Source organism: Dermochelys coriacea, chromosome 6, assembly GCF_009764565.3.
Source record: "Dermochelys coriacea isolate rDerCor1 chromosome 6, rDerCor1.pri.v4, whole genome shotgun sequence".
In the NCBI taxonomy this organism is placed as follows: domain Eukaryota; kingdom Metazoa; phylum Chordata; order Testudines; family Dermochelyidae; genus Dermochelys; species Dermochelys coriacea.
In genome coordinates this window covers 97513186-97528913 of record NC_050073.1, presented here as the reverse complement: position 1 = coordinate 97528913, position 15728 = coordinate 97513186, and the positions used below count along the sequence as shown (strand labels likewise).

The window sequence follows — 15728 nt, the reverse complement described above, 5'->3', positions numbered from 1 at the left end:
TGGAATCTCAATCTCTGGCATTGGTGCATCAGCCATCAGATCATCCTAACCGCAGTCTACCTTCCAGAGACACAGACTGTACTCATGGACTCACTCAGCAGACGCTTTGTGATCAACCACGAGTGGGAACTTCAGGAGACAGTGCTACACACCATCTTCACACAGTGGGGGACCTCAGCTACGTACCTATTCGCTTCTGAGACAAACAGCAAATGCGCCTTGGCTTCCACTCCCAGGAAAATGTTCTCCTACTTTCCTGGTTGGACCAACTCAACTATGCCTTTTCTCCACTATTGCTCCTGCTTCACGTGCTGCACAAGATCTGACAAAACAAAATGACTGTCTTCTCATCGCCCCCTTCTGGCCCAGACTGTTCTGGTTCCCTAATCTCCTGCACATGTCATCCACCCACCAATTCCCATCCTGAAATTTCCCGATCCTCTGACCCATTACAGTGACAAGATCAAGCATCCCAATTCACATATACTCCACTTCAGGGCTTGGTATTTGGATGAGAATCTAGTCTAGAGCAGACATGTTCCTTGGCTATACAAGACATTCTCTCTAACAGTAGGAAAGAGTTCACTAGACAATGTTACCAGACTAAGAGGAATGTTTTTTGTATTGGGCACAAGATAAAGGGGTTTTACCAGAAGCAGCAGGAATTCCCCTCATCCTAGACTACATTTTATCTTTAAAGTCATTGGGTCTCACCCTCAGTGCTTTTCAGAGTCCACCTGGTGGCAATTAGCGCATTCCTTCTACCTGTGGAAGGTTATTCTGTTCTTCTTCGAGTAGTGTTCCTACTGTGAGTGCTCCACTGTAAGTGCACTTACATCCCTACACTGCTGATTGGAGAACTTTGGTAGCAGTATCCATTCGGCCCACACATACGCTGTCCACACTTGTGCCCCACCACAAGGCTAACCAGCACGCTGGGGTGAACCCCCCTTGGTTCCTTCTCAACCACCCCTTGCTGGAGAGGGGCTGTTAGCAGTCCATTTGTGATCATTATCTTTAGTCTTTATTAGTATTTTTAGTACTAGTTAATCTCCTTCCTTCTTAGTTGTAGATTTTCTTTATTTTCTCTTTAAAAACAAAACAAAACACCAAAAAACTTAGTTTTCTTCTTCAAGTGATTGCTCATGTGCATTCCACAATAGGTGTGTGTGCTTACCACGTGCACTGGTGCCGGAAATTTTTCCCTTAGCAGTACCTGTAGGGGTGTGACGCTAGCAACCCCTGGAGTGGAGCTGCTATGGCACAGTATAAGGGGCACTGCGCGCTCCCCCCACCCTCAGTTCCTTCTTCCGTCCAGTCAAAGTGCTTCGGAACTGCTCTGCTCCAGCTCTGCTGTAGCTTCCCTGTTTGGACTTCATTTAGTTTGTAGTTAGTTAGTATCTGTAGTTTAAAAAAAAAAAAGAAAGAAAGAAGCAGTTAGAATAGATAAGTGCACCCGGGTCAGGCCATGCCCTGTGCCCCGAGCTTTAAGTCGTGCAACACTAGTAAAAGGCCTATGACTGTGAGTGATCCACACTCTGACTGTTTACACTGTTTGGGGGAACCCACCTCAGCCTCCCTCTGCTGGTGGTACACCCTGGGGAGCATGCTCCAAGGGGTCCCGTTCAGGGGCCAGCCTCCGACTTTAGAGTTGGTGTCTGATGCGTCGGACTTGGGGTGGGGAGCCCATGTAGGAAACCTCCAGACCACAGGTCTGTGGTCCGCGCAGGAACTAGACCTGCAGATAAATATCAAAGAGCTCAGGGCAGTCCATCTAGCCTCTGTGGCCTTTCACTTGTGCCTGTCAGGCAGGGTAGTCAGGGTTCTCACAGACAACACGGCCTCAATGTTCTCCATCAACTGGCAAGGCGAGGCCCTTTCCTCAGCCCTCTGCCCGGAAGCCCTCAGGCTGGGGGACTTCTGTGTAGCCCACGATATCAACTTGGAAGTCCACCACTTACCGGGCGTCCAAAATTCTCGGGCGGATTGGCTGAGCCGGGACTTCTCCTCTCAGCACGAATGGTCGCTGCACCCGGAGGTAGTGCACTGGATTTTCCAAACATGGGGCACTCCCCAAGTGGACCTCTTCGCGACCAGGCAGAACTGCTGCTGTCCTTGTTTCTGCTCCAGGGGTGGACTGGGCATGGGCGCAGTTTCCGTCCTGGTCGGGTCAGCTTTTATGTGCCTTTCACCCGATTCCACAGATCGGCAAGGTCCTGGAAAAGATCAAGATGGACAGGGCTCGCATCCTTCTGATCACCCCGGCGTGGCCCAGACAGCACTGGTACAGGACTCTCACAAGCCTGGCAGTCGCTCCCCATCCCCTTGTGGCCATTACCAATCCGCCTGGACCTTCTCTCTCAGGACCAAGGTCGCCTCCTCCACCCCAACCTAGCAGTCCTCCACCTCACGGTTAGGCCCAATGGTGAGGTCAAGAGGAGAGGACATGCTCGGAGGGAGTCCAACGCGTCGTCCTGGAGAGAAGAAGGCCCTCCACACATCAGGCCTACTTGGCAAAATGGTCTCGGTTTTCCCGGTGGGCTGCTGATTGGGGCGTCTCGCCAGTGGCTTCCCCGCTCCAGCTTATCCTGGATTACCTTCATCGCAGAGCCCATGGCCTAGCACTGTCATCCATCAAAGTGCATCTGACAGCATATCGACCCTTCACCCACAAGTTCAGGGTCACACGATATTCTCTCGTGCCATGACCAGTTGATTCCTTAAGGGCTTGGATCGCCTTTTTCCTAATATTAGACCCCCAGTCCCTCAGTGGGACCTGAACTTGGTGCTGGCCAGGCTAACAGGACCTCCATTTGAGCCGCTTGCTACATGCTCCTAGTCCCACCTCTCATGGAAAGTGGCCTTTCTTGTGACAATCACCTCTGCTAGGAGGGTCTTGGAGCTTCGGGCCCTGACCTCTGAACCCCCCGTACACATTTTCCATAAGGATAAGGTCCAACTCCGTCCACACCCTTTGTTCCTCCCTAAGGTGGTCTCCGCCAATCATATGGGCCAGGACATTTTCCTGCTGGTGCTCTGTCCCAAGCCCCAAACGTCTAGTGAGGAGCGCTGCCTCCACATGCTAGATGTGAGATGGGCTCTGGTCTTTTACCTGGAACGTACAAAATCGTTCAGGAAGTCTTTGCAACTGTTCGTTGCCATGGCTGAACGCATGAAAGGTCAGCCGATCTCCATCCAGCAGCTCTCCAACTGGATCACTTCATGTATCTGGACTTGTTACAACCTGGCAGGAGTTCTCCTGCCGCCAATTGTGAGGGTGCACTCGACAAGGGCGCAAGCCTCATCGGCTGCCTTTCTGGGTCACGTCCCTATTCAGGACATTTGTAGGGCTATCACATGGTCATCCATCCACATGTTCACCTCTCATTATGCTATCGTCTCCCAAACGAGGGAAGACGCTGGGTTCGGCAGGGCAGTGCTCTATCCCGAGTGTCTGTGAACTCCTACCTACCTCCAACAGATATAGCTTGGAATCACCTATTGTGGAGTGCACATGAGCAATCACTCAAAGAAGCAAGACAGTTACCTTTTCAGTAACTGGTGTTCTTCGAGATGTGTTGCTCATGTCTATTCCACATCCCACCCTCCTTCCCCTCTGTCAGAGTTGTCTGGCAGAAGGAACTGAGGGTGGGGGGAGCGTGCAGCGCGCCTTATACTGCGCCATAGCAGCGCCACTCCAGGGGTCACTAGGAGTGCTCCCCTACGGGTACTGCTAAAAGAAAAACTTCCAGCATTGGTGCACGTGGTGAGCACACACACCTATTGTGGAATAGACATGAGCAACACATCTCGAAGAACACCAGTTACGGAAAAGGTAGCTGTCTTTTCCCCTTTTGTCAGGGACCCCTTTCCTCAGCAGGGTATACTCAGCTCACTGGGCTTCAAGAAGTGCCTCTCGTAAGGAGGCCATCCCTGTGGCAGATGAACATTGTTGCTGCATATGCTGCCTCAGGGAAGGCCACATTCCTGAGAAATGTGGTCTCTGTTAACAGCTTAAACTCAGGTCACGGAAGGACAGGGAGCTGTGACAGGGTGTACTTGTCCAACACTGATCAAGAAGTGTTGACCCCACACTCTGGGCAGAGGAAGCCCTGCCCCCTTGCCCCCTGCTGGCCAGGATCCAACTGGAACACCAGTATAAAAGGAAGCAACTCAGCTCAGTCTGGGCTGACTGCTGAGGAGGAATGACTGACCTTGCAGGCTCCAGCGTGGGAGCCGCGCGTAGCCCAAGTCCCCGGAAGCCCAAGGTGCTGAGACCCAGGAGGATTCCCAGGTACATGCTGATGCCCAAGGGAGGTCGGAGCTATTGGGAGCTGCACAGGCCAAGGAACCCAGAGACCCTGAAGACACCCGGACCACTGTGTCAGGAGACAGGGTAGAAAGTAGCTCAGGGGGCACTAGCCATTGTGCTTGGTAGTGTCAGCGAGTTTCGGTCAGATACCTGTTGACTCTTCAGTCAGATCTCTGCACTTGTCATTGTCAGGACTTTGGGCTGGGATCCGGTGGAGTACAGAGAGCCCAGGTCCCCTTACTCTGGCCGCCACCCACCCCTAGGTGGCGGCCCACTTCCTGAGCTGGTCACAACATCTCTCAGCCATGCGGAGGAGGGCAGCCTTATTTACTCTGGCCACTAGGCCACACACCCTGTGGAGGAGGGCACGCATGTTGACTCTGGCCACTGGACTATTCTACCCTGAGGGAAAGGGCAGCCTTGTTGACTTGCGTCGTGAGGCCATACTGCCCCTAGGGAAAGGGCACGCATATTGATTTTGGCCACCAGTCTACCTAGCCCTGTGAGGAAGGGTGACTGGATAGACTTTGGCCATTAGGCAATACTGCCCTGAGGATAAGGACAGTCAGGCGGACTTAACCACAGGGCTACAAACCCTTGCCCCAAAGGAGGATGGGGTGCACTTGCCCCCCATGACAGGAACTGAGACGGAAAATCATCCTGATGGAGGCAGCCCTTCAGCCTTCCCCAGATCTGCGCCAAGAATCACTGGGAAGGCACAAATCTTCCCCACAGCCCTCAACATTCAAGGACTATGAATCGAAGAAAACAGCCTCGAGCCTCTCTTGTAAAGCATCTAAAAAAAGAGTTGTGAGTCCCCAGAATGAGCCCCGAGCTAGCAGAAAAAGATTGCCAGCATGCTTGGTATTGTCAGTACTGAGACAGTCCAAGAACAATAAACATAGCTCATGAGGGTCTGGAATGGCAGGTATGATGATGTGCCTAAAAAACCTGATGAGCGCAGGGGACCGAGCCAATGGTACCAGTGGATAAGGACGGGAACAAGGAACACAGTGTTAAGAAGATGCTGTTGGTTCGAGTGTTACTCTTGGCACCGTCAGCTGTGAGCCACCCAGGACTGGAGTGCTCGGTACAGGCAAAATCGGAGACTCCCTCCGCACCGGCATTGGCACTGGGTTGGTCGGCGCAACAGAAGTTGTTGCACTTAAGAGAACTCAAGGTATCTGATATACCAGAGTCTTCCCTTCTCGGCACTAGGGCTCTGCTACCAAGTCGTCTCCAGTCACGGGAGTCTTCTCCGGTTCCTTGCCATGCAATTTCATTTTCTAGTGGTGACTTAGACAGTGAGCCAGAGGAGGTCATCTCTCACCACTCCTCTCATGCTCCCTATAGTGCCTGTTATCAAGGGGGGCTCCTCAATCATACTCTCAGCCTGCTCCTCCACCACCATGGTACAGCCAGCCATTGACACCGCCATGGGGATCTATCCCACTACTCCAGTGGCCCTACTGGGATCCCTGGGTAACATATAGACCTCACACCTCTCGGGCTTCCAGCTTGACTCACCATGAAGTCCCTGAGACATTATCCCTCAGCCAAGCATCCAGAACTGCTAAACCTCCAGAGGAGATCTTTGGAGGAACAGGAGGGTGGATTCGAGGAGGAAGTTACACTGAGAATCAACATCTCTTCCTCCTCCTCAGGCCTGGGAGTGATGCCCCCTCCACCTTCCTTACCAATTTCTGGCTTTTCTAGCATTTGGCTAAGAGGGTAGCAGGCACCCTACATATACACCTAGAGGAGGTAAAAGACACCCAGCACAAACTCCTTGACATCTTACACTCTTTCTCGTTCTCCAGAATAGTCTTCCAAATCAAGGAGGCCATTCTGGACCCATCAAATTTACGGCAAACCCCAGCATTGGTGATGCCTACTTACAAATGGTCTAATTAAAAAATATTACATTCCATCTAGGCAGACGGAATTCCTTTTTCTCCCCCTCCCCTTAATTCTATTGTTGTGGATGCAGTAAATTCCCAGGGCTACCAGCACCAAATGAGATCCCCTATAATATGGATTGGAAACACCTGGAGCTCTTTGGGAGCTCCTCAGCCACACTGCAATTTAGAATTGCAAATTATCAAACATTAACAGCAAAATATGACTATGTCAACACTTTATTGATCAGCTCCCAGAGTCATACCATGACCAGTTCTGGGCTATTATCCATGAGGGAAAACTAGTGGCCAAAACAGAACTCCAGTCAGCACTCAATGCAGCTGACACAGCAGCCAGGTCCATATCCACTGCAGTGGTTAGACCTCCCTTTGAACCCATTGCCACTTGTTCGCTCATATACCTGTTGATGAATACAGCCTTCCTGGTGGCGATCACCTCAGCAAGAGAGATCTACGGATTCAGTGATATTGGCCGTAGACTCTCCAGATGGGTCTCGAACTGTATTAAACAATGCTGTCAGGTTCGCAATAGAACACCTCCATTCAGTATTCGAACTCACTCCATGAGGTTGGTTTCCTCCTCTGTTTTTTTCCTCAACAATGTCCCTATCTGCTAAATCTGTAGATTGGCAACCTGGGCACATGCGCATACCTTTGCAGCTCATTATGTGATTACCAGAGACTCCATTTCCAGTGCCATCTTCAGAGATGCAGTCAGTCTACCCTGCGCTTTATTACTTCACGTGGAAACCTGAGGCGAGTCAGAGTGCATGCTCAGACCAGCGACACTACTTTTAAATTTTCTCATTCACGCACATGGTGCACATGCGTAATCCTCAGTGGAATACAGATAGGGGACCACACATCTCAAAGAACCTTAAGTTACAGGTAAGTAACCTCCTCTTCCCCATGTAGTGTTTACAGACTGTGATCAAGTCACCGAGCAACCTTCTCTTTCTTAAATTAAATAGATTGAGCTCCTTCAGCCTATTTTTAGTAATCATTTCTCCTGTCACCCATCTCAATGTGCACTTTCCACTTCCTGGTCCCTCCCTGGGTTCCACAACCGTTCCTGCCATCTCTGCAAAGTGCTAAAACTTGACCACCTCTGTTTCATAGAATCATAGAAGATTAGGGTTGGAAGAGACCTCAGGAGGTCATCTAGTCCAACCCCCTGATCCAAGCAGAACCAACACCAACTATCACCAACTAACTTGCCTCCCTGTATCCCCTTGCCTTGCTCTGCAGTCAGCTTGACTCCATGTACTCAACTGCTAGTGGCTTGTATAACATTTCATCCCTGACTTGAATTCCTAACATGACTTGCCTGCCTCTGTGGTTGCCTTCCAAAAGCCAGGGACAGAGTGAGACTCTTAACTGAAGCCAGTCCTTCCCTGCCCACAACCTAGCTGCAAGTACCTCTTCCTCATCTTACAGCTTGCCATGGAGATCAAAAGCCCTTAGGAAGCAGGTCTCTGCTAGTGATCCATGTGGTAACTTGCCATTTCCCCAAGGATTAAAGTCTGCAAAGTGTACCAAACCTTGGTGGCTCCCTTGATCTGTATTTTACTGCAGTTGAAAATTAATAAAATGTAAACTTCCTAATGGAAATGTTATGTGCCTTGATAAAGCAGAGACGTACCATTTGATTTTGTTGTTGTTGTTATATTTGTCCTAGAAAAGGAGATACTGTAAATGTTTGGGCTGAAACCCTGTGAAAAATACTGAATAGTAGATGGGGGGTTTACTAGAATTCTTTCTCTGCAATAACATGAATTCAGACTTCATGAGAAGCTATTTTTTCTCCATGCAACCATTATCATTTATTTTCTGTTTTTATTACTCCTAGGACCTTTGCAGCTTCTTTTCTTACAGCAGCTAACAAGATTCCTCATGGCTGCTTAACTGTACTGTTTCTAAGACTTGTTAGCAGTGAATAATGTCAGTTGATATTTGAAAACATATCTGGTGTCTGTTCAGTGAGCTCTTACAGATGTCCTTTAGCTGTAGAGTGTGGATGGAATTTTAATTTTTTTAGTGATTTGAAGCTTTGAAATTCTTGTGCTAAATAGAGGCATATAAACTACACATGGAGTGCCTTGGAAAATGGTGATTACACCTGCTTCTTTTCCTTTCCTTAAAAGCTGTCCATTTTGTATTTCTGTATTACCAGTTTGTACTTAAAACATACACTGGGGTGTTCTGTATTTAGCAATCTGAATGCACAATTTCAATTTACTTGAAATCAAAATTATATGTCCATTCTATCAACTGGTATTTCTTATTATTAATTTGTACCAAAGTTTTAAATTGAAGCATCTTTGGAGTTGTTAGTGAAAACATGAGGGATAGGATTTCAAAATGACAGTGAACAGTTAAAATAGACTTTAAAGAAACACTTTCAGTATTGCGACCAGGATACGGTAATGCTGCAGATATGACTGGCTCAAACATACATGTGAATTCTTGTATAAAATGGATTGACCCTTACAGTGGTTGGAGTTGCTGGATCTTATCAGCATTATAATTTGCTTTAAAGAGAAGGAAGAAAGTAATTTTAGAAAGTTTGGTATTGACTTTTCTGGTAGCGTGAAGCATCACTTAGAGCCGACATTCATCAGCAGAGATTCATATAGCCCTGCTGGAAATGTGTGTCACTGTGGTAGTAACGTTGCTAGATCAGTTGCTTTCATGACTGAGGCAGCCAACACCATTTAAAAATTGTCACTTCTAGGAATGCTCATTTGCGCTTTTTCCAGAGTGTCTGTGCATTTTACTCCACCCCACTTCTTGAAAATAAATTTGGTCTTCAGGAATGGTAGAAGCTGAAATACTTGGTTCACCAAGAATACAGGTTATAAGGGCAGCAATTGTACAGGCTTCATCATACTCCTGTGTCAGATTCTTACCCCTAACCTTTCAAGAAGGAGAGTAGTTACATATGCAATGACCTTTACCTCTACCAAGGTTCAAGGCAGCCAGTTGTGATGCTGGTTGTGGCATTTTAGATGCCGGTCCACAAGTTCTTTTCACAGAGATCATGTTTGTGCAAACAGTACTTGTTTAGATGATTTCTGGAGTGTTTGCTGTGGTACAGATATAATCATTTCACATAAGTCACTGAACAGCTGATAGATGGTACAGATGGTAACAGTTTTAAGTCACTGCTAGCTGGAGCTGAATTTTTGAACCAGTAACCTACAAGCATAGGTATAGTTTGACCTTTGTTTGTGGGGCAGCTCTAGTCAGGCTAACAGGGCCGTGCACGGAGAAGGCAAATTCCACGCCTGCCCAAGGGTTACAATTTTGGGGGCAGAGACAACCTGTACCTGCTGATAGTGGGGATACACAATTTAAAGGTTGGAGGGGGTCATGTGACCCCCCACACACACACATTGCCTCTGAGTGCAAGAACCTTCCAGCCCCCTGGGACAAAGCAGCCAATAATCTGGGGCAAAAATTGGGGATTGGTCCTGCTTTGAGCAGGGGGTTGGACTAGATGACCTCCTGAGGTCCCTTCCAAACCTGATATTCTATCTATGATGAATCCTGCCAGCTCCTGGGGGACTGGGGACGCAGGAGCAGGGAGAATGTGCCTCTGGGCTGGGGCCGATCCTAGCCTAGGGGAAAAGGAGGTGGAAAAACTCACAGAAACAACGTCTCCCTTTCCCCTCACCTCCCCCCGGCCAGAGCTCCTGTGCCCTCACAGACACCTCAGTGGGAGGAGGTAGGCGGGCATTGTCCCTAACTCACAAAAAGCACAGGGAACCAGCTCCCTGTGCCTTCCCTAGTGACCCTACATCCAGCCCAAGGCAGCTGTGCTCTCTCCATCCTGCAGGCTGATACTGCCTTCCCCAGCTGGACTCTCGCAGGCAGTTGCCACATTGCACAGAGGCAGTGACTGAGAGCAGCCACCCTCAACCAGCAGGAGAAGCGGCTCCGTACTACCGCCTCTCCTCCCCGCCCAGGCCTGGCTGCTGAGGAGAGGGGCCAAGCAAGCAACAAATGTGCTGAGGGGGAGGCACAGTGTGAGGAGGACAGACCTCTCCTCCTCCCACTCCCTGCAGGCCCTGCAAGGGCTGCTCAGCACGCTGAGAAATCGGGGGTTGGGGGTAGTGGCACATGTCCCTATGTACCCCTTACCCCATATATTGCCTTTGTTGGAGGGGGGGAATGCATTCCTTTTTCCCCAAACTACACCTACAACTACAAGTGAATATCTCTGTACCTCATTACTTATTCACTGAGCCATTCAATCTATGTGGGTTTTTTATTTTTGTTTTCTCCTTAAAATCTGAATGAAATGAGACATGTCTCCTGACCCTGTTAATGGTCTCCATCTCTCATATGTCACTCTGAGTAGTATGCATCTGGTAGTAAATTTGAAGCCCTCTCCCATTCCTCTGGTTGCTAGAATTTCATTTTGCAGCGACTTCGACATGTTATGGGAAGCCACCAAGCCACTGGAACTGTCTTTCTGCATATTCAGGAAGACAGCTCTGCATCAAGTCATGTGTAGAAGGTTCCCTTCATGATCGTAAGGGATAGCAATGTTTTTTCTCTGAAAAAAGAATTCTGACTAGATTTTCTTGGCTTCTTTATTTTATGTCCTATTTGTAATTTAACCTCCATTAGAGAACGCCATCCATTTGAAATGTAGTCTATTTTAAAAGCAAAGTTTAGAAGTTGTTAGGTTCTACCCCTACTGTCTTAGTTTTCACCAGACAGTATTTGTGTTTTTACATCCACTTATTTTTAACATCCTTTTTCTCTTTTGTTACTATGTTTAAAAAAAATCCCAAACACACAAACTGCAGTGGAAACTGACTGTACAAGGGAATGAGCAAAATGGTCTATACACAAAATTCTGTCAAATGCACAAAGTAAACAACTTGAAAAAATGGAGAGAAATATGTTTTTCCTCTAATTTCTTTGTTGTAGTAACATGTGGTGTTACTTATCATAAATATAGGTAAAAATGTTTCAGACAGAAGAGTGATTTTTTCATTAACTATGTCTCTAATCCTAAAGTGCTGGTGGTATTGGGTCCCCTACTTTCTTTTTTGTGTGCTGCAGTAATGTTTGTTTTTAAAAGAAATATTGCTTTCTATTTCTACTCTCCTTTTAAACATGGGGTCTTTTTGAAGCTGGTCTTATCCTGCCCTGTGCTATGGAGGGAAAGGGATGACTGGAAAGTTCCTGCACAGCAGTGAAGCAGGGTACCCTCCTACGTTGTTCTTGAGTGCCTGGAGTGGGACATGGCTGACTCATCTGCCTGGTCCCCAGGGAGGTATAGAATACTGGGTTGCTGAGAGTGTGATCAGATTTTTGGATTCTGCAACACTCACTGGAGGGTGTGCAACAGTAAGATTCACTCCACTGTACATTCTCTTTCCTTGAGGTCTGGCCTTCAGCAACATTCTGCCCTGCATCAGTGGGATGGCTTGGGCGCCTGTCATGCAGCTGGAATCTTTCTGCTCATTGTCACTTTAAAGTGCATCAAATTTTTAATGTAAAATAAGATTCCCATAGTTAATTGTGAGAAATTGAGTTCTTAGTGCAAATAACTCTTCCATAGGTGTCTCTGGTATGGACCTGGGATTAGACTTCATCAATGAGAATTCCTACTTTTCACTTCATCCACTTCTAAGATTACACTGAAGGTACATAGTTCGCTTGCACTAAAAGGACTTTATGCAAAACCAAAGGTGTTTCTGTTTAACCCAGGGTTGCTATGAGCAATGACTTTATAACCAATCCAGTGTGGGAGAGACAGAAGACTGGCACATCCTCCTATGTCAAAATATGAATCAATGACAATTCAAAAAGAGATCTGAATGTGTAGTAGTTAACATGTCTTAATAGACTAACTGTATTTAAATTTTTTTCAGGGCCCACAGTTTGTCTCCAACAGATCATCTAGCAGCATTTTACCTGGCACTGCAGCTTGCCATATCTAGACAGGTTAGTTCTACTTGACAAATATATTAAAACTCCACATTGTGAATGAAGATAGAAATTCTGACTTGTGTAAATGGACACAGCAATGGTAAACAGCAAAAAAAAGAATTCATGTGTTTTCATAGCCTGGTGCAAGCTGTGTTCACCAATGTGCCATTAAGGAGCATCAGCCATTTTTAACAATGGAATATTATTATTATCATAAGGATTCAATTACTCTTTCTGTGTGCACTTGTTATAAATCCTGATCATCTGTTATATGATTTATATCTGTCCTCGGAGTATTGAATTCGGAACCTAGACATGCTTAATTCCACTTCCTCATTTAATGAATAGATGGTTTCTGCTCTTTCTCTACAGGCCCTGCACTGTGGCTAACATCAATACAGGGAGCATTTCCCTTAGAGTCTATCTGTGTTGCCCTTTAATCCAGTATTCTGCCACAGCATACCCAGCCCTAAGGTCAGCAGTAGGGGACTAGGAATCAAATTGTTGTACCTCATGGCCATGTAAAAGTGCATGTTCTCTGAATACTTGTGGATGGTTTGCTTGTTTTAAACAGTACTACGAATATCTGTTTAAAAAGAAAAGAAAAATCTTATAAAGCTGCAGAAAGAGGTGGGAGCTAAGTTGTGTTCTTAAAATACAACCTGAATTTTGTCCTTGTACAGCTGTTACATTTAAAGAAGCTAGGATTGTATCTTGCGTTGGATTAATTTGGGTAATATATAGCTGCTTTGTATATGTCATTGTAGGTTTTTTCCTGTGTCAAGTTTATTTTAGGAGCTAGATTTGAGCAGAGTAGTTTACGTACTCCAGTTGACTACTTTTCATTTCTAATAAACAGAAAAAATATTGAAGCATATCACATTAGAGAAGAATGGACTGTCTTATGATATCACAGGTTTCTGTAGCAGGTTATTGTAGACCTGGCTCTTACTCCCCAGAAATGTAGTAGGGAGAGACTAGAATCAGATGGAAAAGGAACTCCAACAAATAGTGCTGGATAAAATATGGAAAAAAGAAAAGCAAAAAACTATGTTGTTAAAGGGCTTATTGTTGGACATTGGAGGCTTGGATCGGGAAGTTAAAGGACCTAAGGATCCAGATCCACAAATTAGGAAAGGAAAAAATAGGCTGGAGAAGAAAAGAAGATATACAAGGTATATGAAATGCAACCCGATGAGGCGTTTTTGGAGAAAAATAAAAGCTATGAGGAAATAAGGGAGGAACACAACTAGCTTATAGAACAAGTAGCAAACTTACAGGACGAGTTGTGCCGATCCCAGTGTGACATTATTGACATAAACAGTGACTGTATAGATCATTGTTGTAACCGGGGGTCCTGTTGTTGCACCAGTTCTTGTACAGAGGAGGCCAAGTGGAGTGTCTGTGGAAAAGTTGTAGTTTGCTGGTTATGATTATGCTGTCTGGATGTGTGTATCATTTTTGTATTCAAAGTTATCAGTTTTGGCTATGTATTTGTTTGATTCTAAGTAGCCACAGTGAAGCATTCGGTCAGCTTCTTGAGAAAGGACTATTCTCAGTAAATGCCCAATCCAAGAAACACTAAATTGACAATGGACTTTGGGAGATGCCAGTCCACATCTGAGCTTTCTTGGGAACGTTCAAACTAACATGTAAACAATGTCGTCGGCCTGCAAAACGTTGAATCATTCATAGACATGTGACTTGCCCAGGTGACTGCAAACTCCATCTTGTTGAGGGGATTTTACACAGGAGAACAAAGGGATTTCCACCCACAAGAGCGAGACTGTATAAGGCCCTGGAAACCCCTCCATTTTGTCTTCAGCTGGCTCAAAAGGTAGCCTCTCCATCCCAAAGAGATGCCTGAAAGAAACTGGAACAAAGGACAGTAACTATGGGGGGTGAGTGATTGCTGCACCTGGACTAGGAAGGAGTCTAGTCTGTCAAAGAAGCTTATTGGAACATCACTGAGGGTGAGATTTTCCTACTGTACTAGGCTTAGGCTTGCGTGGTTTTCTTTTATTTTGCTTGGTAATTTACTTTGTTCTGTCTGTTATTACTTGGAACCACTTAAATCCTACTTTTTATGCTTAATAAAATCACTTTTTGCTTATTAATTGACCCAGAGTAGGTAATTAATTCCTAGGGGAGCAAACAGCTGTGCATATCTCTTTATCAGTGTTATAGTAGGTCAACAATTTGAGTTTACCCTGTATAAACTTTATACAGAGTAAAACGGATTTATTTGGGGTTTGGACCCATTGGGAACTGGGTATCTGGGTGTTGGCAAGAGGAGTACCTCTTAAGCTGTTTTCAGTTAAGCCTGCAGCTTTTGTGGGACGTGGTTCAGACCTGGGTCTGTGTTTGCAGCAGGCTAGCATGTCTGGCTCAACAAGACAGGGTACTGAAGTCCCAAGCTGCTGGGGAAAACGGGCTCAGAGGTAGTCTCATCACATCAGGTGGCAGTCCCAAGGGGGTATCTGTGACCCAACCCATCACAGTGGCGTAGTTGGCAGGATCTGTGCACAGCTGATTGCTTTGAAACACTGGTAGTGATTTTAAGTGAGTTTTGGGTGTGGTGGCTGAAGAACAGATAAAGCGGTTACTGGTTTGTTATTTTCTGTTTGTTTATTTCGGGTGAGGGAGATAAGCACAAGAAAGCAGGAAAATGACTACTAGTGAGGCATCTACAAAACTAGAGGTGGCCAGACTAGAAGCAGAAGAGAAGGCAAAGGACCATGAGTTTCAATTGAGGCTCAAAGAAGCAGAGGCAGTCAAGGAGGAAGCTGCTCACAAAAGAGCCATGGAAACCCAGAGGCTAGCCCTGAAGTTAAAAGACAGAGAAATACCGGCCCAGATTGAGGCCCAGAAGCATGAACTGACTGTTATGGAGTGGAAGAGACAAAACCCTTCAGCAGCTGGCTCCACTTCCCCAAAAATCTACAAATGGGAGTGACTGTCCGCAGTATGATGAATCCAGTGGTATTGCCAAATATTTCATCACCTGAGAGACTGTGTATCCTCCATGCAATTGCTGACGATCAAAAAATGACTATGTTAATGGCAAAATTGACTGGAAGCACTCTGGACATATTCAACAAGATGCCTATTGATAATGCTTCAAACTATGGTAATTTAAGGAACTGGTTTTGAAACAGTTTCAGATTACACCTGAAACCTACAGAGTTAAATTCAGGAGTCTTAAGGGGATCTGGATTGAGTAATGTGGCTTATGTAAATGAAATGAGAGATTTGTTAGATAAGTGGATGAGGGGAAAAGGCATTACAAGCTTTGAAGGAATGTGTGATTAGTTACTAAGGAACAATTCCTGAATAGATGCAGTGATGATGTAAAACAGTATTTGTGCGACAAAAAGGTGGATGCAGTAGGTGGATTGGCTGAGTTTGCAGAGTCTTTTAAGCAGTCACAAGCTGCTGTTAAACATAAACCACTGGCAGTGGGGTGCAGGGTTGGTGGAAAGCAGAATCACCTTTTTACCCGTGAGAAAAAGGAGGTTGGACGTTCACCTCCCCATCCCCCTGTTACT

General features: G+C 46.2%; 1 protein-coding gene across 8 annotated transcripts in view; it reads left to right on the top strand.

Annotated features, from left to right (window-relative positions):
• Positions 1-15728, top strand: part of TTC7B (tetratricopeptide repeat domain 7B) — a 343610-nt gene that overhangs the window by 180672 nt on the left and 147210 nt on the right. For all 8 annotated transcript variants that reach the window (XM_038406917.2, XM_038406919.2, XM_043517821.1 and 5 more), the window contains one exon: positions 12123-12195. In XM_038406917.2, the coding sequence (XP_038262845.1) occupies positions 12123-12195 (73 nt within the window). The remainder of the gene's footprint in view (positions 1-12122; positions 12196-15728) is intronic.